The sequence below is a fragment of the Hipposideros armiger genome, unplaced genomic scaffold (assembly GCF_001890085.2).
Source record: "Hipposideros armiger isolate ML-2016 unplaced genomic scaffold, ASM189008v1 scaffold_22, whole genome shotgun sequence".
Classification (NCBI taxonomy): Eukaryota; Metazoa; Chordata; class Mammalia; order Chiroptera; family Hipposideridae; genus Hipposideros; species Hipposideros armiger.
Window position 1 is genome coordinate 861,588 of NW_017731372.1, and position 22,352 is coordinate 883,939.

The 22,352-nt window shown below is 45.4% G+C and overlaps 1 protein-coding gene across 1 annotated transcript; it reads left to right on the plus strand.

Annotated features, from left to right (window-relative positions):
- The first annotated feature begins 141 nt into the window (after positions 1 to 141).
- LAMC2 (laminin subunit gamma 2) lies at positions 142 to 21,935 on the plus strand. Its single transcript, XM_019635446.1, has 17 exons — positions 142 to 161; positions 609 to 721; positions 1,660 to 1,878; positions 2,511 to 2,693; positions 3,324 to 3,569; positions 5,641 to 5,786; positions 6,949 to 7,105; positions 7,425 to 7,630; positions 8,687 to 8,766; positions 9,854 to 10,003; positions 10,522 to 10,666; positions 11,642 to 11,791; positions 12,326 to 12,440; positions 13,318 to 13,517; positions 15,168 to 15,326; positions 15,419 to 15,518; positions 17,974 to 21,935. The coding sequence occupies exons 1-17, from the start codon at positions 142 to 144 to the stop codon at positions 18,225 to 18,227; spliced, it is 2,643 nt and encodes an 880-aa protein (XP_019490991.1). The 3' UTR covers positions 18,228 to 21,935.
- Positions 21,936 to 22,352: the final 417 nt, after the last annotated feature.

Here is a 22,352-nt window from a genome sequence, read left to right on the forward strand (position 1 = left end):
GCACAGTAAACTGTTGTTTAATGAATCAGTGAATGAAACAAAAGGGTCAGGGCTATTCCTGGAAGAGGTATTCCAGGAAAAAAACAAAACCACGTAAAAAGCAATAGTGCAGGGGCTGGTGGTGGGACTCATTGAGGCGCTATGATGCCAAAGGAAGGCGGGTTAGATATGGACGACGTAGGAGGTGGAAACTGACTTTTGTAAAAGGGGTAAGTGAAATGTGCTCAGAGAACAAATCATTTAAACAGCAAACCCACAAATAAATGGTGTCTCTGGAGGGTGGGGGCTTCCTGAACTCAGAGAAGTTTCTAATATTAGGTTTTGTGTGACCAAGAATAGAAAGTGGTCTCTGAGGACTTGGAGCAGCACTGGCTGCCACGCCCCCTGGAGCGCTGGCTCCCACACTGGGATGCCCTCCATCACATCCTGCGGGGCTTGTGCTCCCCAGGGAGTGAGAAAGCTCCACATTCGTGCCTACAGGGATGTTGCTACTGGTTCTCCATCTCCTTCAAAGCAGGACTGCAAAGGGGCATGACTGGTATCAGGGAATACAAATTATAAGATTTTAAAAGAGTTCATTTTTCAGCTTCTGCTTTAAAATCATGCAGATTAAATGAACATCCAAGCAGTCACTGGAGTCCCCAGCTGAGTTACTTTGAGTACCGAAGGTTACTGAGGAATCTTACGGCCCTGTGGATCCGAGCTACCTATGGAGACTACAGTAAGTGACTAGGAGAAATGAATTTCTCTCTTCTCAGGTTTGGTTTCAATTTGCTTCAGCTCTCTAAGGTGCAGCTACCCCAGCAAATAGATAAACTACTGATGGCTTTGATGTAGCGTCTCTGATCGGGTTTAATCATTTACATTCTAGAAGTTGTTAAAAAGGAATGTTTCTCTAAAAAGAGGTCAGCACCAATGACGAATGAGTGATGCTACCTTGCTAAAATAGTCTCCAGATTTAGATAAAAGCTGATTCTTTGAAAAAGATCATCTATCTACAACAAATGGACACTTTCTCTCAGCTGGAAAAAGAGATGGACGACACAGCCCTCTTTATCCCTTGAGTATCTTATCTTTGGGGATTATACTCCATGCTCCCATGTGTGGACATCACCCTGTATTCTCTTAGCTCCTTTTGTTGAACTTCACATGTTGGGTCCACCTAGTCCCAATCGAAATTCTTTAAATGAGAATTCCTTCAGCTTTTTAGCACCCATATAAAAAGGAAGCATGGACCATTTCTATGTCACTAATGTGGTGAATCAAATGAGAAGTAGAAAATGTGTTTCCTAACTATTTATGGAATCTTTACTTGGTGACAGGCACATTAGAACACATGCATTGTCTCATTTAATTTACACAACAGGCATGGGAGGTAGATCCCTCGGTTACTTCTCTTCTGCAGTTGAGGAAACAAAATCGTGCAGAGGTTATGTGACTTGCCCATTCACACAGCTAGTGAGGGTGGAGCCAGAATTTAAACTGATTTTTCTGACACCAAAACCTGTGCACTCCATCATGAGGGACTGCTGTACCTCTACACCTGGCATTGTGGGGAAACACCACCTGTCTTTGATAGTTAAGAAGAATAAAGAGAGGCCTGATTTTGATCTTTAGACCTTCTCACTTGCTCCTTCCTACCTGTTCTCTGTATTGCAGGCACTGGGTACATAGACAACGTGGCCCTGATTTCAGCCCGCCCCATCTCGGGAGCCCCAGCGCCCTGGGTTGAGCAATGTGTGTGCCCTGTTGGGTACAAGGGGCAGTTCTGCCAGGATTGTGCTTCTGGCTACAAAAGAGATTCAGCCAGACTGGGACCTTTTGGCACCTGTGTTCCATGTAACTGCCAAGGGGGAGGGACCTGCGATCCTGATACAGGTAAGTGCAGTGACACCTGGACCAGGTGGCTGGGGGTGCAGCCAGGTGACTGGGGTCTCCGTGGAAGAGACAGAGCTGTGTAAGAAAGACTGTGCCTGAGCTCATTACAGAGATGGGAAAGGATTAAGGAAAGGAGGGCTGGAGTCGGGGAAGATGGGCATGGCGCTGTGTTTCACTCAATCCTTGTCATTATGGAAATGTCCCAAGGTTGTGGGAAAGGTGCTAGGTTACAGGAAATGGCTGTCATGATTCAGTGCTGGATGGGGGAGTCGGTGTCCCGTTGCAAGAATTGTATGGGGAGATCAAAGGCCGTGTCAGGGCCTGGGTGAACGTGCTGACAAACGGTGTCAGGCCACAGGGGCAGGGGGTGCAGTGCTAAGCTGTGGTTAGTAAAGGAAGTGTGTGTCTACCGACCATGGGAGAGTGAGGGTGAGAGTCAGGTTCGTGGCCATGTTTAGAGTTGGTAGGAGGGCAGAGGTGAATGCTGGTGCTCAGACACTGTGAAGAAAGTTCAGGAAGGAAGGCTTTGAGTTTCCCAGCTCTGACCCCCACACATCATCCAGATTACAGGAAGTGGCGAGTTTTACCCTGCTCTTTCTCTGCCCCTCCCTCCATTCTTTTCTGCCTCCCAGGAGATTGTTACTCAGGGGATGAAAACCCTGACATCCAGTGTGCCGACTGCCCCATTGGTTTCTACAATGACCCCCGCGACCCCCGCAGCTGCAAGCCATGCCCCTGTCGCAATGGGTTCAGCTGCTCCGTGATGCCTGAGACAGAGGACGTGGTGTGCAATAACTGCCCCCTCGGGGTCACTGGTAAGGCCAGCGCCTGCGTCACCCTGTCCTCAGGCCCTGAATTTGAGTACCTAGCTTCTGCTCCAAGGAGTTTCTAGGGAATTAGAATTCCTTGGGGTTAATCTAAGTGGGCTCATTCTAAAGATAAGGCTATTTTGATGCCCTAGGGGTGAAATGGATTGAGGACAGGCAGAGTATGTAGGGAGGAAACATCTAAAGCTGTTTTAGGAGGCTTGGAATTAGGAGATGAAGTTTTCAGATAAAATACATGGTTTAACTCAGTTTTTTTTAAACGAACCAAGGTAAGGAAGGAAAACTTAGTGACCTTTGAAATGTCCCATCTCTCTGCTAGTCAGTCTAAAGAAGAGTTCATTCTTCAGCAGCAGCTTTGGGCGTGTTGCTCCAAACCTGACTTTTCCCCAACTATCTCACTGACTGGCAGGAAGCCTCCACTTGGTGCTGCTGTGTCCTTAAACCTGTGAGCCCGTGGAGACAAGAGCTACCCGCCTTGCCCTGGGCGCCTGCTCCTGAGACTACTATTCTGGGATTCAAGGTGGAAGCCCTTCTGGGCAGCCACTTGGACTTTCGGCCTCTGGGTCTGGTCTTGCTGCCCACAGGTGACCACTGGGCTTGGCCATTTGTTCCTTCCAGGTGCCCGCTGCGAGCTCTGTGCCGATGGCTACTTTGGGGACCCCTTTGGGGAGCGGGGCCCAGTGAGGCCTTGTCAGCCCTGTCAGTGCAACAACAACGTGGACCCAAGAGTCACCGGGAACTGTGACCGTCTGACAGGCAGATGTCTCAAGTGCATCCACAACACAGCCGGTGTCCACTGTGACCAGTGCAAAGCAGGCTACTTTGGGGACCCCTTGGCTCCCAATCCAGGGGACAAGTGTCGAGGTAGGACTGCGTGGTCAGGGTGTGTGTGTGTGTGTGTACACGTAAGCTTGCTGGTGTGCACACATGTAAGAACATACAACAGCAGTTACTATCCTGATGCTGCTTTGGTTTCTCTAACCAGCTGGCCCATAAACAGCCCAGACCTTTCACCTGTCAAAGGCCTTGAGACCACTTTCCCCTGTCGCAGGGTTGGAAGGCAGAGCCTGAGGAGGTAGAATGGGTTAAAGCTGGGTGGGAGAAGTGGAAAAGGTCAGGTTTACATTCTTAAGTGGAAGAGGAGATAAAATGGGGCCACTTCCTGTGCCCAGTCCCCAGGCTGGTCGGCCAGGAAGTGGCGCCACACCTGTTACAAGAGAGTCATAAATGACTGGATACAAAGCCTGAGCAAACGGCGGCGGGGAGGGGAGTGGGCTGGAAAGCAGTTTAAGAGACCCTCTCAGGAAGTCAGCGTAATTGATGTATGGAAAGGTAACCATCAGAAAGTCTCTTAAAGAGACTCGGCTTCAAAGCAGCGGCTATCATGTAACATTCCTAGGGCCGCTCCAGATCAAAGCACAAATGTGCGGAGAGGTCCTCTTGCTCAGCCTTTCTTTCAAACCTCTGCACAGGTTCTACTCAAGAGGCAAGTTTAGCTCTAGGGAGCTGGCCTGCCCCACAGACATAACGCCTTATTCGCAAGGGTCCCTGGCCAGCCTGGTGCCCAGAACTCAGGAGCTCGTTTATTATAAGGTCCAGAGTGGCTCTGGAGACCCAGATTGGAGGACCCCTGGTTCCCCAGGAGGTCTGCAGGGAGCCCAGAGCCTTCCATTCACACCAGAGCCGCCACCCCAGGAAATGCCTGAGGACCTCCATGCAACCTGGGGCTTCTACCCAGGGGCATGAATCTCATGTGCCCAGACCCCAACCTGTGGGTTTGCTGTGATGTGCAAGAAAGTACCCCAACATAGGAGGCGCCCACATGACACTGGCACTGCTGAGTTCAGGTTCAGTTTTTTAACATACCTTGTGTTATGCTGATTATACCAGTTGATCTCTCTGAGCTTGTTTCCTCATTGGATGAATAATATTGAATGCAACGTGGCTGCAAAGGTAAAAGAGCATATGAGAAAGTACACTATATACTATGAATTCCAGCTATAAGGTCCTATTAATAGAGATTTCACTGGTTGTTAGGCTGTACATTTGTTTCTTCACTCAACTATCTTCTGTCAAGCACCTACCAGGTACCCAATGTGAGGCTTGATACTAAGGTTATAAGAATGAAAGACACACAAGAAAGACACACAAATATGTAAGTGACGACAGTATGCTTACTTATGTGATCACATTACTACATGCTGAGCGTTTTGTGAGCACCAAAGATAGAGCAACCAGAGGATTTCTTAACTCCATTACAGCAATGTCTCACCTACTGTTATATCCTCAGCTCCTAGAACATAACATGGCGTGTACTAGGTGCTCAATGAATTTGACTGAATGAATAAAGGCATTGCTTTCTTACTGCATTTCCTACCTCTGAGGTAGCAGGGCTGAAGGAAAAGAGCATTGGCTCTTTCCAAGTTCTCATTCCAGCTGGCCATTTACTTGCTCTGTGACCTTGGACAAGTTACTTAACCTCTCTGAGCTCATCTTCCTCCCCTGTAAAATAGAGGGAGATGTCCACACCTGGCACATAATAGGACCAGAAGAAATGTTATTCACCTTGTGAGCAAAGCCAGAGTGCCTGCTGACTAGCCAACAGGCTTCCAATTTTACAGGAGGAAAAACAAGGCCAACCAAAAGGATGGACAGCTGTAATATTTCAATATTTCTTCACACACACACACACACACACACACACACACACACACACACACACCCCAAACAAGCTTGCCAGATGAGTCCTAAACCCGATATGTATTAAGAATGTGCTTGGAGGCATAGCCAAGAGATGAATCTAACGATCTAATGCAGTATGAATTGATGACACAACATGAAGGGTGACTTGATCTCCCTTTTATTTTGCTACACCTCCAGTTTGTGGAATTAGCTTGATATGAATGCTTCCTATTTGTCTGTCTTTTGTCTCTAGCTTGCAACTGTAACCCAGCGGGCTCCGAGCCTGTGGAGTGTCGGAGTGATGGCAGCTGCATTTGCAAGCCCGGGTTTGATGGCCTCAACTGTGAGCACGCAGCATTAACCAGCTGTCCAGCTTGCTATGATCAAGTGAAGACTCAGGTGAGCCTGCTAACCAACCCTCACCCCCACGAGTAAAAACCCCAAGAGTCTATTAGGTGGTGCTGTCACAGATCTAGGACCCTCCTAGTCTCCTGGGGATGGGGGCGAGGATGACTATTTTTTTCTTTAAAAATTGCTATATTTAAGGGCTGGCTGAGTGGCTCAGTTGGTTAAGAGCTCGCTCAAGAGTTTGAGCTCTGAGCAACAGCGGTTCGAGTCCTGGCCCAAGCTGAGCAGCTGCTGAGCTGCCAACAGGTGGCAGGATGGCTCAGCTAAAAAAAATTAAAATTAAAATTAAAATTTAAAAAAATTGCTATATTTAAAAAATTCTGTATCCCAGTAATAATACTTCAGATATATGTTCTTATATATACAATTTTCAAAACCCCCTTTGCAGAAATTGTCCCATTTGGTACTCATGATAACTTAGTCAAGTTGAGGAGAAGAAAAAAGCATTCTGACCTCAGTTGTCACTGAGCAAACAAAGTCTCAAGAAATTTGCAATTTTTAAAGTCGCATGGCCAGGTGGAACCGAAAATCCCCCCCACCCCCCGCCCCGTGTCCCCTGACTCTGAGTTCAGTGCTCTTTCCACTATAATATGCCACTTTCTAGGATGTTTTTCCAAGCGATGTTCTAGTGCAACAAATGAAAAAAACAAACATACGAAAGATAGGAGGAGTCCAGCCACTGTCCAGGCTATCGAACCAGGAATGGCCTCTGGAAATTTCTCATTCAGATTCCAGAGAAGAATGAAATTGATGTTGTTGTTAATTATTAAATATTACTTTGCTGGGGTGAGGCGTGGGGGAAGAAAGGGCCCAAACAGAACCCCAAATGTAGGACAAATGCAACCTATTTTTAAAATGTATCTAACCAGTCCTCTATGGCACTTGCTTTGTTCTAGGCACTGTTCTAAGCACTGTACACATATTAACTCACGTAGTCCAAGTCACAGCTCTATGAGATATTATTATTATCCCCATCTTATGGATAAAGGAAGTGACATGCCCAAGGTCACACAGCTCAAAGCGCTGGGACGCAAACAGAGAGCCTAGGCTCTAGAGTCTGAACTACCATGACATGCCAAGCATTTCTGGGCTTTTAGTCATTATCCCTGGGAACCTGGTGCTCAGCCGTCATCTCTGTTCTGTGCGGTTTCAGATGGGTCCGTTTGTGCAGCAGCTCCGGAGCCTGGAGGCTCTGCTTTCAAAGGCTCAGGAAGGTGGCGGAGGGGCACCCAACGCAGAGCTGGAAGGCAGGATGCAGCAGGCTGAGCAGGCCCTGCAGGACATCCTGAGAGAAGCCCAGATCTCAGAAGGTGATGACGGCCAGCCTCCCTTCGGACGGGAGAGAATTCGTAGTCCTAGAAAGCACTGCCACACTAGGTCATAGACTCTTCTGTGGGTATCCGTTCAGCAGGTGTCTCTGCCCAGCCCTTGCAGAGGGGGAAGGACTCTCTGTGACTTTCTCCTGGGACCTGAATGGTGGTGATAAAAGACCAATTGCATGCATTCATTTATTGGGCTTTCACCATTTTGACATAAGACAGTCAAACTCATTTTTTCAGCCCTCTGTGACATTTGATTACTAAACTGACTTTGAAAGATCTTATCTTCCCTTTCCTTGTTGGTGTTCAGGTGCAATGAGATCACTTAATCTCCAGTTGGCCAAGGCAAAGAGCCAAGAGAATAGCTACCGGAACCGCCTGGATGACCTCAAGTTGGCGGTGGAGAGAATTCAGGCCCTGGGTGGTCAGTATCAGAACCGAGTTCAGGATGCTCGCAGGCTCGTGACTCAGATGCGCCTGAGCCTGGAGGAAAGCCAGTCTTCCCTACGGAACACGGTAGGTGGTGCTGGGTTAGGGTCCTGAGACTTCATGCTGTTTTGGGAGACCCACCTGTAGATATCACTGGCTCACTGGCTGTTTCTCAGGTTTTCTGGGTCATCTGGCAGGTAGTTGGACTTTTCTCCCTTGATGCAGTCATGACTCATTTTGTACTCTAGCTTCCCACAGTTTCCCACCCGACTGCTTCATGCTCTTCTCCCGAATTCATCTCTTGCTCACCATATCCTCATCTTGACCCTGTCTCTTCTCCCTTGTTTCTGTATGTCTTCTATCTGGTTAGCTCCCAGAGGGCAGAATTTAATTCTGTTCATCTTTACACTCTCAGCCCATAGCCCAGTGTATGGCTGTGATAAATGTTTGCTGCATGAATGAATGAATAAAGGAGCAAAAGAACAAATGAAAAGGAAAGAAGGAAAAAGGAAGGGAGGAAAGAATTAAGCTAGGAAAGAAGGAAGGAAGGAACCCATTGAAGACATGGTTCGGGGAAATGGGGAGAAAAAATTGTTGCCAGTATGATTTTCTTAATGACGCAGCGTGTAGTGTGGTAGGAGGGAGACATTTGAGTGAGCACTCTTCTGCTTCTGATTAAGGAAGGCAACGGTAACAATAATGTAAATGGGAGGTGGGAGATGAATAAAGGGAATTAGAAGATAATCAGATATTATGCTGAGGAAAAGATTTTTAAAATAAAGTGCATTGATTTTTTTTTCTTGTGTTTATTGTAGAAAATTTAAAATAAAAATCCTCTGTAATCCCAATACTAACAAATAGCCACCATTAAAACTTGGTTTATATTCTACTGGACTTTAAATACATATGGAAAATATAAACGTGTATGTATTTTGAGTGCATCTATGTCTATATACAGACTTTTTTGAACACGGATCTCTACTTTATTCTTGTCTATACTTCTTTTTATTGTAATCATCCTGGTGACTCAGGACTCGAATGCTGTGTGGCTAATGACAAAAGCGGTGCTGACCGGACAGATGCAGAACCTGCTGAGGCTCCGTGGTCAAGTGCAAAGCCTTAATCAATTTTCCTTTTCCACAGAACATCCCTCCCTCGGAGCACTACGTGGGGCCAAATAGCTTTAAAAGTCTGGCTCAGGAGGCCGTGAGATTGGCAGACAGGTAAGCACTGTTAGCGGGGGCTCTGCTGCTTCACATCACTTCTGCAAGGCCAGACGTGAGAGCACTGCAGGGGTTCAGGCCCTACGGCGGCACAGTCCTGACCTCCAGGCTCCTTTGCATCCATCCCTCTGTCTTGAAGCCTTTTCTTAACCACCTGGCTTTTTGAGTGTATGTAGGTGGCCACTGGGCACCGTCGTTTGGCAGGAGCTGGGGGCTGGGGTGTTTCCTTCCCAGTTTTCTCTATGACTCACAATATGGCTTTGGTGTACATCAAATGGGACTCCTCGGGCCCCATGAAATGAATCAGCGCTTGGAAAAGAACAGTCCGCAGCTTTGAGGGACTCCCAGGCTCCCACACCGAGCCTGAGAACAAGTAGCAACGAGTCTTTGCTAGCCTGTGGGGCCAAGTCTGCAGAGCGGGGCGGACTTTCTCCCAAAAACTGGCTCTGTGAGGCCCCATGATAACAGGTAACTCCTTAGTTCTTGCCTGACTGTAAATCCAACTATGCTGAAGAAGTGTGCTTGGAACTCAGCAGGCTGGCAGGCAGGCTCTGTTAATCCCAGATGGCATTCGGCCAGCCAGAGGGGACTGGCTTGTGTTTTTGTAGCATGAGCTGCCTCCTGAGCTTGTTTTTATCACTTTCTAGAACCAGGACAAAAGCAATGTGAGGTACTTTTATTGACAGGCTTTGTCCCCCCTAGTGGAAGGCCCAGTTTAGAGTTGCAGCAAAAGTGAGTAAGGAGTTGGATCCTGAATGAAATAAGACCTCGGTTTTTGTTTTCCTGAAGAAAACAACTTATAAGTGCAATATTTCATCACCCTGACATGGCTTCCACAGTCTCCACTCCCCACCCCAGGCTTCTGATTATGCCCTAAATGGAAATGATCACCAAAACCTCTAAGACACGAGGCTACTTCCCCTGAACACTTTCCGCTTCTTACTAGTTCCTCTAATTCTTCCCTAATTGGGTCAATTCTGTTTGGCTTTTCTAGCCAAACCAGTTCCCTCATCCCTTCATTTAAATAAAAGGCCTAAAGGAAGCTCTTGCTGGGCAAACTCAAATTCTTTATTTTTAATTTTTTCAGCCATGTTGAGTCAGCCGGCAGCATGGGGCAACTGGCAAGGGAGACGGAAGGTTTTTCCAAACAAGCCCTGTCATTGGCGCACAAGGTTCTGCGGGAAGGAGGCGGAAGCAGCAGCTTGGACGGCTCTGTGGTGCAAGGGCTTGTGGGAAAGTACGTTTCAACAGGTCCTCATGTGACCTGTGTCATCTCCCTTCTCCCAGGGTGTAATGCAAACCACGTTGGAGGGGGGCCACGTGTCTTTAAAAATATATTAACAATAAGAGGGACCAGAGAATGCGAGTGTTACTTTGGGGGAAAGCAGATGCCTTTAAGTCTGGAAGAAGAATAAGTTGATTAATCTAAGTTTGTGTTTTGATTGAGAGGTTGCGTGCTCGGAGCTGTGGTCACCCTCTGTAGTGTTTGAAGGATGTGAGTAAACCCAGCTGGTGGCATGGAGGATATAAAAATAATATATTTATGTTATCAAGAATTGGGAAAGTTGACCCAACCTCTTTCAACTTGAAGGCTTGTATTTAGATCATGGAGAAGGACACATATCTGACACATAACCTCATTGGGTTCTTCTGATAATTCCGACCGCATACTTTTAAAGCAACAGGGTTCGTTTTTGCTTTTAATAAGAAGATGCATTCTCAAAGTCCTCCCCGCTCCCCACCCTCACCCCACAGATTGGAGAAAGCCAAGTCTCTAGCCCAGCAGCTGTCCAGGGAAGCCACTCAATCTGACATTGAAGCAGATAAGTCTTATCAGCACAGTCTGCGCCTTCTCCATTCGGTGTCTCAGTTTCAGGGAGTGAATGATCAGTCTTTGCAGGTAAGGGCACCTCACCTGTACGCTGATGTACACAAGAAGGGCCGTAATGCTTTCTTCTCTGGGAGTTCCATAATATCGTTCAATCATCCAGTTTTGTCTCCGTGTTGACCTTTCCTGCTTAGATTAGGAAGAGCATTTATCCTTTTCATGATGCATTTCCTTGTTCTCTAACCCCAATCTTGGTCTCTGCAAAGGCCTTGGCTCACATCCTGAACCTACTATTCGTGGATAAAAGTTTTATATCGCTCCCCTAGTTCTGGATACTGCTGAAACCCGTGGGAAATTATTATAGATAAAATTTGGTATTTACATTCGAGTCCAGTCTATAGCACTTCTCTATGAACAGCCACTCAGAAGACTTGTGTTTTTCTCACAAGTTTTGCATTGTTGCTGTCATCAATCCCAAACTTATTGGATTAAGAAGATTCAGCTTTCTACCGACAGCAAAAATCACTCACAGTGATTCCCACAAAAATGTTCCCATGTATATATTAACTAACACATAAAATAATAATTAAAAAAAACAAAAAACAGAAAACCTGTTTGAGGGTGGTGGGACGGGTGGAAAGGGGATTAAGAAGTACAAACTTCTAGGTATAAAATAAGTCACAAGGATGTATGTACAGCATAGGGAATAGTGTCAACAATATCATAATAGCGATGTATGGTGACAGCTGATTACTAGACTTATGGTGATAACCTTGTAAGGTATATAAATGTTGACTTACTATGCTGTACACCAGAAACTAGTGTAATATTGTATGTCAACTATAATTTAAAATAAATTTGAAAAAGTAAAACACCTGTTTGATGCCTGGGGGACCTGCTGCCTGACTTTCCTACGGCATAGTGCCTCATTTCTGTTAGACTTTAGGTCTGGATTATTGTTGTTTTGTTGACAACAATGTTGTCAGGTCCTAAGAAGGCTGGTGTGGTGACTGGAGAGCAAAAAGTCATGTTTCTTTGGGCTCACAGGTAGAAGCAAAGAGGATCAAACAAAAAGCTGATTCTCTCTCAAGCCTGGTGACTAAACATATGGATGAGTTCAAACGCACGCAAAGCAACCTGGGAAACTGGGAAGAGAAAACCCGGCAGCTCTTACAGAATGGAAAGGATGGGATACAGGTATCCTTTGGTTAATTGATTCACTCAACAAACATATATTGAATGCCTATCATGTGAATAAATATAGCAAGAAGAACCAGTGAATACTCTCTAAAGGTTATGGTTCCACTGCTTGTAGAGGAAGTGAGTGAGCTACAGAGACCTTGATGTAATTTCCTCAGCTCCACCCACTGAGTCAGCCCTCCAACCTAGGAATAGGACTCAGGCCCCCCACGGGTCCAATTTTGGTCTAGCTCTATCTGCTAGCTTGGCTTCCAGAAATCTCTAGAGTTTGAAATTATGGTTTGCCAAACTATTCTTGTCCCTGGTAGTAGACTAGAATTTGAAACTGTTCTCTATATGGGATCCTTTGGGTCACCGGGTTATAAAGTTTGCTCTCTCCCAGGTTTGCTGTAGAACCCATAGACTCTTGGGTGAATCATAGCACTCTGTGGTCATGAAGAAAAATAAGTCAGAGTGAGTTTGCTGGCAGGAATGCACTTCCCGAGTGTCTGTTATATTTACTCTAATCTTGTTCTATCTGCCTATTTACAGAAATCAGGTCAATTGCTTTCCCGTGCCAACCTTGCTAAAAGCAGAGCTCAAGAAGCACTAAGTATGGGCAATGCCACTTTTTATGAAGTTGAGAACATCTTAAAGAACCTCAGAGGTGAGTGTTTCATGGTTCGGCTCACTTGAGTATTTTAAAGGTATAACTACAACTTTGGTTTATTTTGATTCCTCATAGATCTAAGTGATAGGTACATTGGGGTATTAATACATGCTTAAAAAGTACTTTATAAAGAAAAATTTCATTAATATTTGATGTTCTGCAAAGAACTGAACTAGATGTCAGAAGGCTTGAGTTCTGACCTCTGCTGGGCCACATGACCAGGTTGAGCTGGCTGTGTCACCATAGGCGAGTCACATAGCCTTTCCAGACCTTAATTTTCTGCTCTTTAAAGGAAGAAGGTTGAACTAAGTGATCTTTAAGGTCCCTCACAGATCCAGCATCCCATTACCATACGGATATTTTTCCTTTTGCTTTTGGGTAGTCTAGTTGGGTCCAATATAGAATCAATGAGGTTGCTTTGCGGTGATGATGGAGTAAGCTTTGTCACAGCATCCAGACCCCAGGAAAGTTGGATTTGCACCTTGTACAGATTTGACTGAAGTTTCAGGCTTCTTCACAAAAGAATGAAAAAGAAACATCCCTAAACCCTTGGGATTTTCTTCACAGAAGGTACCTCTGCACACTCCATCCTACCATCAACTACTGTCATTGGCAGCTTAGTGTTAAAGGCTCCGGCTTGAAACTTTGGGCTTCAAAGATTCCACCTGCTTCTGATTAACTTTAGGGTCTTAAGTTAATCCTTTAAGATAAGAACGAGTAATAGCCACCACTTCCCACACTCCCATTCCCAGGCTGTAATAACACTCTGGAGTTTTTCTTAACAACCTCAGCAGCTGCTTTCATCATTCTTTGTAAGTTAGCTATGAAAGTTAGTTTTCATCTTCATGGCAATGTTTTCTTATCTTCATTTCAGAGTTTGACCTGCAGGTTGAAGACAGAAAAGCAGAAGCTGAAGAGGCCATGAAGAGACTCTCCTCCATCACCCAGAAGGTGGCAGATGCCAGTGACAAGACCAGGCAAGCAGAGGCGGCCCTGGGCGGAGCTTCTGCTGACGCCCAGGGGGCAAAAAATGCTGCCAGGGAGGCCCTGGAGATCACCGGCAAGATAGAACAGGTAAAGGGACATCGAGATGCAGGTTGGCACGAGCAGCTCCAAACGCAAGGGTGATATGGAATGAAAGAGCATTGGGGTCATTTCGACCCATAGGGCCCAGGGTCCTGTTGTGGTCCATGGTGGCCCCGGATCCACTTGGGCACCCCTTTTGTTGATTGAGTCACAGGGCCATCATTGACTGAGTGCTAGAACGCCCCATTTTCAGCTCCCTTTTTGGACAACACCATGATTAGAACCATCTAAGACTGTTTTGTTTTGTTTTTAATATATTGACTATCGTATTCATTTTCTAGTGCTGCTATAACAAAGTACCGCGAGCTGGATGGCTTAAAACAACAGAAATTTATTCTCCCATAGTTCTGGAGGTTGGATGTCTAGATGCCAGCCGAGGCTCTGGGTAGAAACATTCCTAGCTCCTGGTGGTGACCATCAATCCTTAGAATTCCTGGGTTTGCAGCAGCATCACTCCGTCTCTGCCTGTCGTCACATGGGGTCCTTCTCCCTGGGTGTCTCCAACTCTTCTTATAAGGACCCCAGTCACGCTGGATTAGCGGCCCACCCTACTTTAGTATGACCTTACTTTAATTACATCTACAACAACCTTATATCCAAATAAAGTCACATTGTGAGGTAGTGGGGGCAGGACCTCAACCTATGAGTTGGGGCAGCGGGGGGGGGGGGGGGGGGGGGACACAATTCAGCTCCTAAGAACTATCATCAATGTTTTGCTTCAAGGTTATGAAATTGTGGCGTTCTAGGTCCCTCGTCCCTATGTTCTATGGCAAAGCTCCACTGATTCATTTTTCCCTTTTCTTCTGCCATGGGCCAGCCCTGTGCTTGGTGCTGAGGATATGGAAATGAGAAATGCTCTCCCAGGAGCGTTCAGTGTAATGGGGAGAGGCAGGCTAGTCACACTTACAGCCCCTATGTTAAATGCTCCATGAGAAGGAGTGCTTCTCAGATGGGAGAGAGCTTCGTAGTCCTTACCTAAGCATGGCTTCTGGAAAGCTTGTGCAACTCTGGAAAACCCAGAGGGAACTGGGTTTGAGGTCTGGGCTGCTTGGCATCACTCTTGGACCACTTGGTAACTCATCAAAATCATCCCTAGTTTTAGGTTCCTTGAGAGTAGAGGCCAATTTCATGTGCCTCCCAGAAGCATTTATATGGCTTCTGGCACAGAGACATCTGTCATTTGGTGCTTAATAATAGCGATTGATAAAGATATTGAGAAGATTTGTTCTAATGAAAACCAAAGTCCAAGCTGTAGCCCATTCATTCTCTGCACCCCAAACTCAACTGTCTGAGGAAGTAAAGTCATTCAAGAGGCTGTGGCAGCAAAGAAACATGACAGAGAATGAGATGAGTTTCTCAACCCCTGGGTTTCCCCAACTGGTCCCTATTGTGTTCACTTGGTGAACTTGACCTGAGAGGAAAGCAATGTCTCACTGCTGACCCTCCTAGTCCCCAGAGACATAACCCCATACAGAGTGTGGGGAAGGGTGTGTCCCCAAATCTGACTGTCCCCTTGTTCATCTAACTTAGTCCATCAGGGCCTGGCTGCAGCTGTATTTTTTCTGCAGTTGTCTTTGGAATGTTTATGTGCCTCACCCCTCACTCTTCTTCCGTCCCTGGCTCCTTGTCTTCTCCCAGGAGATCGGGAGCCTGAACTTGGAAGCCAATGTGACAGCAGATGGAGCCTTGGCCATGGAGAAGGGACTGGCCGGTCTGAAGAGTGAGATGAGGGAAGTGGAAGGAGAACTGGCAAGGAAGGAGCAGGCGTTTGACACAGATGAGGACGCGGTGCAGATGGTGAGTTCTGTTGCTCTGCACAGGAAACCCCTGTAAACTTGCCATTGTGGGAAATGCCCTTTCAAGATGAGTTTGTATTTATGTTTCCTCAGGTAATTACGGAAGCCCAAAGAGTTGACAACAGAGCAAAGAATGCTGGAGTTACGATCCAAGACACACTCAATGCATTGGACAGCATCCTGCACCTAATAGGTATGCAGAGTACCCACCCACCGCAATCCAGCCCCATACGCCAGGGCGTCTCTCAAAAGACTAACTAGACCTAGCCCTGATGAAGGGGAATCTCAATTCTTTTTAGGGGTATCAGGAAGTTCGCTTTGTTTCCAGGCCCAGACACTTCAGACAGGACTCTATTTTTCCATCTCTAGGATTGGTCCCTGAGCACCAGTTGCCCTTGGAGGTGAAAGTCTGTAGGTCAAAGAGCTGGGTGCATTTAGGGAAGTATATTGAGGCTCAGAGGTGTCAATAATGTCCCACAGATCACAAAGTAAGTTGTGAATTTGAACTTCACAGCTAAAGAGAACCCTGGACAGCTTGACAGTCCTGCGAAGGATTTTAGTCTTGATTCTGAGGAGCTAGTAGACAGCTGTAAGCAGAGAAATAGCATCATCACCATCTATTTCAGAAAGACCATGGGGCGGCTGCATAGAGGAGAGCTTGAAGGCGGGTTAGGTAAAAGGCAGGGCGAGACAGACCACTTAGGAAGTAATTTGCAGAAAGAGATGAGGGCGCTGCCAGGAGGCAGTAAAGGTGGTGAGGGGGGAGACTCTCCCAGCCTGGGATGCCAAGAATCACTTGTTGATTCTGCTCTTAGTCCCGCCCCAAACCACAGTTATACTTTGATGTAACCAGTTGTGGAAACTTGAGCTGCCTGATAGTTTACCCAGAAGGAATGGGAAGGTGGTAGGCCCATGAGATATTACAAAATTGTAGGAGAAAATAGATTTGATGGCACAGGGTGGCAGCAGCTCAGGTGTCCCCACAGAATCCCTCCGAAAAGAAAGCTGATTTGAATTATAGTTCTGGATGCAGGTAGAACTGATGGCAGAGCCTCATGTGGCCCGTTTGATCGGGCTTGGACTGCAGCGGACAGTGGACTCAGGGTTTGGTCATGACTCCAGCAGCATTCAGGAAAAGGCTTGGTTCTGCGTTTTCAGTTCAGCAGAGCGATGTTAAAACCTGATTTTTCATGTGATGGTTGTCATCATCACCCTGAGAGACCAATATTGTTTGTCTTGTTATACTAATGGGTCTGCTTTGGGATCCAATGAGCCCCAAAGAGTAAAATACCCTCTAAGGGTAAAAAAATACTCCCCAGTTGAGATTTTAACAGCTTTGTTTAGTGTTCTGAAAAAGGTAATGACACCAGTAGGGGCTTTAAAGAGAAAATGAAAGAATGGGGAGAGCAGGGTAGATGGGAACTATTAAACAATGACTATGTGCCAGGCACGATGCCAGGTGTGTTCATGGTGTAATGTCATCTAAGCATTTTTAAAGTCCTATGAGTTGTGTTTTATGAATTTATTTCACAGAGGAGTAAACTGAGGCTCAGGGAGGTTAATAATGTCTCACAGATCACACAGTAAATTGTGGAGGCAGGATTCTGGTGGAGGTCTCTCTGTCTCCAGGGTTCCTGCTGCTTTGGAATAGCCCATGCTGCCTCCCCAGGAACGTGGCTATCTTGTCCCCAAGTTTCTTTAACTTCCTCTGCATGTCATAGGCCCCTAAATTCTTGAATTCTGCCCTGCCCCCCACCCCCACCCGCCGTGAAGGACTGAGCCATTAGATCAACATTTTTGTTATGGTGTTGTTTCTACTCTGTTTGCCCTCTTCAGTCCTGAAACAATAACAGTTTAATCACTCCAGGTATAATAAACCCATGCAATCAAATGGCATCTCTCAGCTTAGATATGTGAGGCAACCTGCCCTTGAGTTTGAATTGACTGAGGGACGCTCACACCTGTATAAACTAAATGGGTCTGGTCAGGTGCCCTTCATCCTGACGTCAGTTTTATATCGTGTATGGGTGAAGTATACCTGAACAAATGTGACCACATTTCATGTTGGAAATAAACTAATAGCTAGCTAGATTCCCACTGTTTCCAGCCAGAATGAAATCTTGCATCATTTCCTCACAGCTGGAATCCATTTGCCAAATAGCACAGCATACCTTGGCCTCTGTAAAACCTAAAGGCTAGCCAGTTGCTAAAGGTCTTTCAATGGCCAACAGCAAGATATTGCCTAAGGGTGCTTTGGAAAGCATCGTTTGGGATTGATTCTGATCCCAGTGAGCTGTGATGGGCAGACACCTCGGACAATACTCAATCCCCTACAACCTCCAGCCTTTATGTTTTGAGAGCATAAATGTGGACCTTACCTGAAAGGAGAAAGCCCAGCTTCACATCACTTCACACAGCTCAGGGGCTCGCCCTGGGCTGTTCACAACACAATAACTAGGCTAGTGCTCTCAGAATTTTTTCTAGCTTACGTCTCCTTTAAAAGAAGCCTTTTAAAAATGCACGGCATGCCCTTTGCTCTGGGCAGATAGAAACAGGAATTAGTGTAGGGCCCAGAAGGGCCCACGTGTGTTGAAGGAGATCTCACCACAGCTCATCCCTATTAACGCCTTTCTCATTCTTCGAACTAGGCCAGCCTGGCAGTGTGGACGAAGAGGGGCTTGTCTTACTGGAGCAGAAGCTTTCCCGAGCGAAGACCCAGATCAACAGCCAGCTGCGGCCCTTGATGTCAGAGCTGGAAGAGAGGGCACGTCAGCAGAAGGGCCACCTCCATATGCTGGAGATGAACATAGATGGGATCCTGGCTGATGTAAAGAACTTGGAGAACATCAGGGACAACCTGCCCCCAGGTTGCTACAACACCCAGGCTCTGGAGCAACACTGAAACTGCCATGAAGATTTGCTCAACTGGGGATCTTGGGATACAGGCCTCAGGGCTCAGGAGCCATCTCATGTGGGGGAGGGGGGCCGGGGACATTGGAACATGTTGAATAGGTCAGCTGAACCTGATCCCATCCCTGAGACCTTGGCCAGAGAAATGTCTTAATGCACCAATGTGATACCATTTGCTTCCTGATGCTGGGCAATGAGGCAAATAGCATTGAGTATGACAGATCAAGGGTCTGGACCCCAAAGGGTAGGCTGGATGGAAGGACAAACTGTACAGGCAGATGTTTGCCTCATAATAGTCATAAACCGAGTCCTGGAGTATGGACAAAGGCTGCTGCGTTAGACTCAGCTCATTCTTTGCATAATGTGACCAAAGGACAAATTCTTTTGACTGTGCTCACGCATAAAATTCTTCCTAATGTCAGGACAGAAAGTGAAGTCCCATCGTTACTATGGCCAGTGAAATACTTTTGCCTCATAGCGTCCAGTGCTCTTGTTGATCAGAGTTCCTTCCACTGACCATCCGGTACATAAGCACCTACTCCATTTTCAAGCGGGAAGAAGTGAGCAGTGATGGACTGAGGGGCTGTGAGGCTGGCCCATTTGGAGCAATGGTGCCTGCTGGTTCCCTGCTGGTTCCCTGCTGCCATCGAGTTCTTCTGGGCCTGGGAATTACATCCTTTCCCCTGATGGTTCCCCGGCCTCATCCTAAGAGCCTCTCCTACCAGCAAAGCACACATTGGGAAGGTGTTTACTTTGGGGTTTCAAAGTGGTAGAAAAATGTAGTTTGGGCATTGACAGAAGTACAATTATCTAGCAGATTTATGAGTCTGAATTCAATCCCACTTTTCGAACATTAAAAATTCTATCACCTATGTGTTTTATCTCATTCTCTCCCTAAAGCAGACAATGTTCTTACCCACACTTGAGCTTGTTATAATCCATCCTTCCATTCATCCATCCTTCCATCCACCCATCCTTTCAACACATATTTATTGAGTACCTACTGTGTGCCAGGGGCTGGGGTACAGTGGTGACATAGTCTCTGCCCTCATAGAGTTGATCGTCTGGTGAGGAAGACAAACATTACAAAAATAAATTTAAACTTACAAATCTTGTTTATCCCAAGTGGTGTTTATTGCAATAAACCCTTGGTTTGCAACCTCTTTTCTCAACAGAAAATGTTGCAAGATGCTCCCATGGGGACACTCGGGTTTTGGCAAAGCTGAGATGGCTCTGGTGCACATATCCTTGCATTCCAGCTGTCACTCGGCTCCTTTCCACAACTAATTGCAACAGACTGAGTCATGATAACACCCGTGGGAATTGCTGGAAACCCCAGAGTTACTTCCACCTCAGCTAGGAAGACGTGTACTGCCTAACCTCTGTATTTCCTTGGCTTTTCATGGACGTGTATTAAATAAAGAACAACTCTTAGATGCCTGTGGTCAGTTTCTAATTTATTAAACTCTAAGCTTAAATGGGGGTACCAAAGCAAAGGTAACTAAAATGCCACAGAAAGAGCAATGAGTCCTAGAGTTAGCATCCTTCATTTCTTTTTTTGAGCATCTCGTTTGGCCCTTTCTAACCATGAGGGCACTTTATGAGATTTAACTGGTGCCATACCCTAAGCATGAAGCAAGATTTATTTCTGGAAAAAACCTGAGCAGCCTAGGGGTTATATGAATATTTTTTTTGGTCAGTTTTTCATCAGCTATAAAATAAAGGTAAAATCAATAGTCTGTGGCACATTGTCCATGCCTCTTAATAAATTAAAATTTAGTAAATTAAGATCCTGAACTGGCTATCTACCTAAGTGGCCGAGGAAAGGATTCGACCTCTGTCCGCATTGACCCCCCCAAATCCTGACAGGTCTGATCACTTTGCTTTACCTTCTGTGGAAGTGAATTTGTAATCCTCTTGACATACTCAATCACATATTCCACAAATCTCTTGCTGTAATTAACAACCATGCCCAGAAAATTTTGTGTATTGATTTGATTAACTAGCATATCATGTAGATCTAAAAATGTGCATAACGCAAACACAATAGACTGTTTTTTCTTGCTCCCATACCATGCTAGATGGGGAGAAAGCTGACAGGGTGGCCTTCCACGTAGTCATTCAGGTGGCCCTGCCGTTTACAACATGGGACTTTTAAGGTTACCCTGGCAATCATCTCAATTCCAGGGGGTGGAGAGGGATAAAGACATGGAATAGGAAGATATAGGGAAGGTTTCTGTGGGCCAGGCCTGAGAGGGGCTGTACATCCTTCTCTCTCATATTTCATGGTCTAAAACCCAGTATTATGACCACATCTAACTTGCAAGGGGTCTGGGAAGTGTAGTCACTTGGTAGGAAGCCACTTCTCAGTGACAACTCTACACTATGAAAGGGGAGAATGCATCATTAGTGCTTGGCTATCTGTGTCCGCTGAGTATAGGGTTAGGCTGTACATAGTCTAGGGAACTTAGTGAGGGACCCCATTACTTAATAACCAAGGTACATGCAATCGTAAAAGGACTCCTCAATGGGATAGATGGTTAAATTTATAGACTGTTTTCCCTGACGAATGGGAGATGATCTCTGAGAAGACATGGAGACTGGGAAAGTGACTCATGTGACTCCCTTGATATAGAAATGATTCCTTCATTTCTGAGGTTCTGACAAGTTGTCCCTAAAAAGAGAAAGAGGCATGTGACTTAATGATAGCCTGTCCAGGACTTAGCCTCTGTTACCAGTCTTGACTTGACCGTGCCACATTAAGGGAGCTTTCCTTCTGATTTCTCATCAGGATTTATAATTTGTAGTGAAAACTTTCTTACACTCCTCCTCTGAGAGTTTTCTGATTAACTGTGCCACTGGTAGGCGATTACACATATCATCGTCCACTTTGACTCATGGGGATTTCTCTCTGGAGACAGGGGGTAGAAATGAAACTGCCCATCAACTATAGTTTCTTAACAGATGTATTTCTGATCTTTTTCCAGGATGTGGTTTCCTTTCAGTGCTCTTGGGAGGCTGGAGAAAAGGGTAAGAAGATACTCAGTAATGTCCAATGTTTGGAACAAGTCTCAAGGACCAGTGCGATGTGTTTATCGTGTCTTCTTTTAATGTTTTGCACAGTCATGGGAATGTTATGGATTCTTGCTGTGGTTCAGTTTTCCTACCTGGAAAGCAGAGACTAGATATTTTTCTTTGCTTTCTTTATGTTGTGGGCTGCACAGAACTTCCTAGGAAATTCCAAGACCTGAAGCTTACTTATGGGTCGTAAGAGAAGAACTGTGTATGTCCGTGTATGTTCATTCATATGTAGTATATATATTTTATAAGTTAGTGAAAGTTAGCATATTAAACCAGTGTTTATACCTTATTTTAAACAAGGCCTCATCATTATGTAATGTCAGGACAGAGAAAAAAAATGTGTTTAGCTTTTTGACCAAAATAGCAAACATAAGTACAAGTCATCAATTTACAAGGCATATCAAGCATCATGAACCTGTGCCCCCAAACCCACATGGATATACACGAAGCCAACTAATCTCAATCTTAAACAAACAAACAAAAATACTAAGAACTAAAATGATTTTTTTTTAAAAAACCACATCTACCAAGTAGTTAAGCCTTAAATGAGCTGGCCTCAGGAAATTGCTATGTCACCTTCTGAATCACGACTGATATTAGCTAATGACAATCACCATTTAGACGTAAACCAAAACATAACGTACATCACAACTAAAACTGAAATAAGAACCAAGAGTCACAGCAGGATTGAACAATTAACAAATTATTCTTTTTTTTTTTTGCTTTTTTACATTGCCAAAACAAAGTGTGAGTTGAACAATTTCTGTCTTAAAATCTTTTAAGCCCAAAAGTGAGTTATTTGAGTTTTTAATTTTAAGAAATATATTTTTATTTCATAAACAATTAATTTCATTAAGAAGCCAAAGCTAACCAAGACCAGACTATGCAGATTTGGTAGGATCTAAAATTTGATTTTTTTGTTAACTGAGAAAGTTTGGCGATAATTCACAAAATCGCTAAATATTCTTCCTTGTTTATGATCCTTGGGTGTGGTTGTATATACTTTCATATTACATATGTCCCATCAGCTGAACCA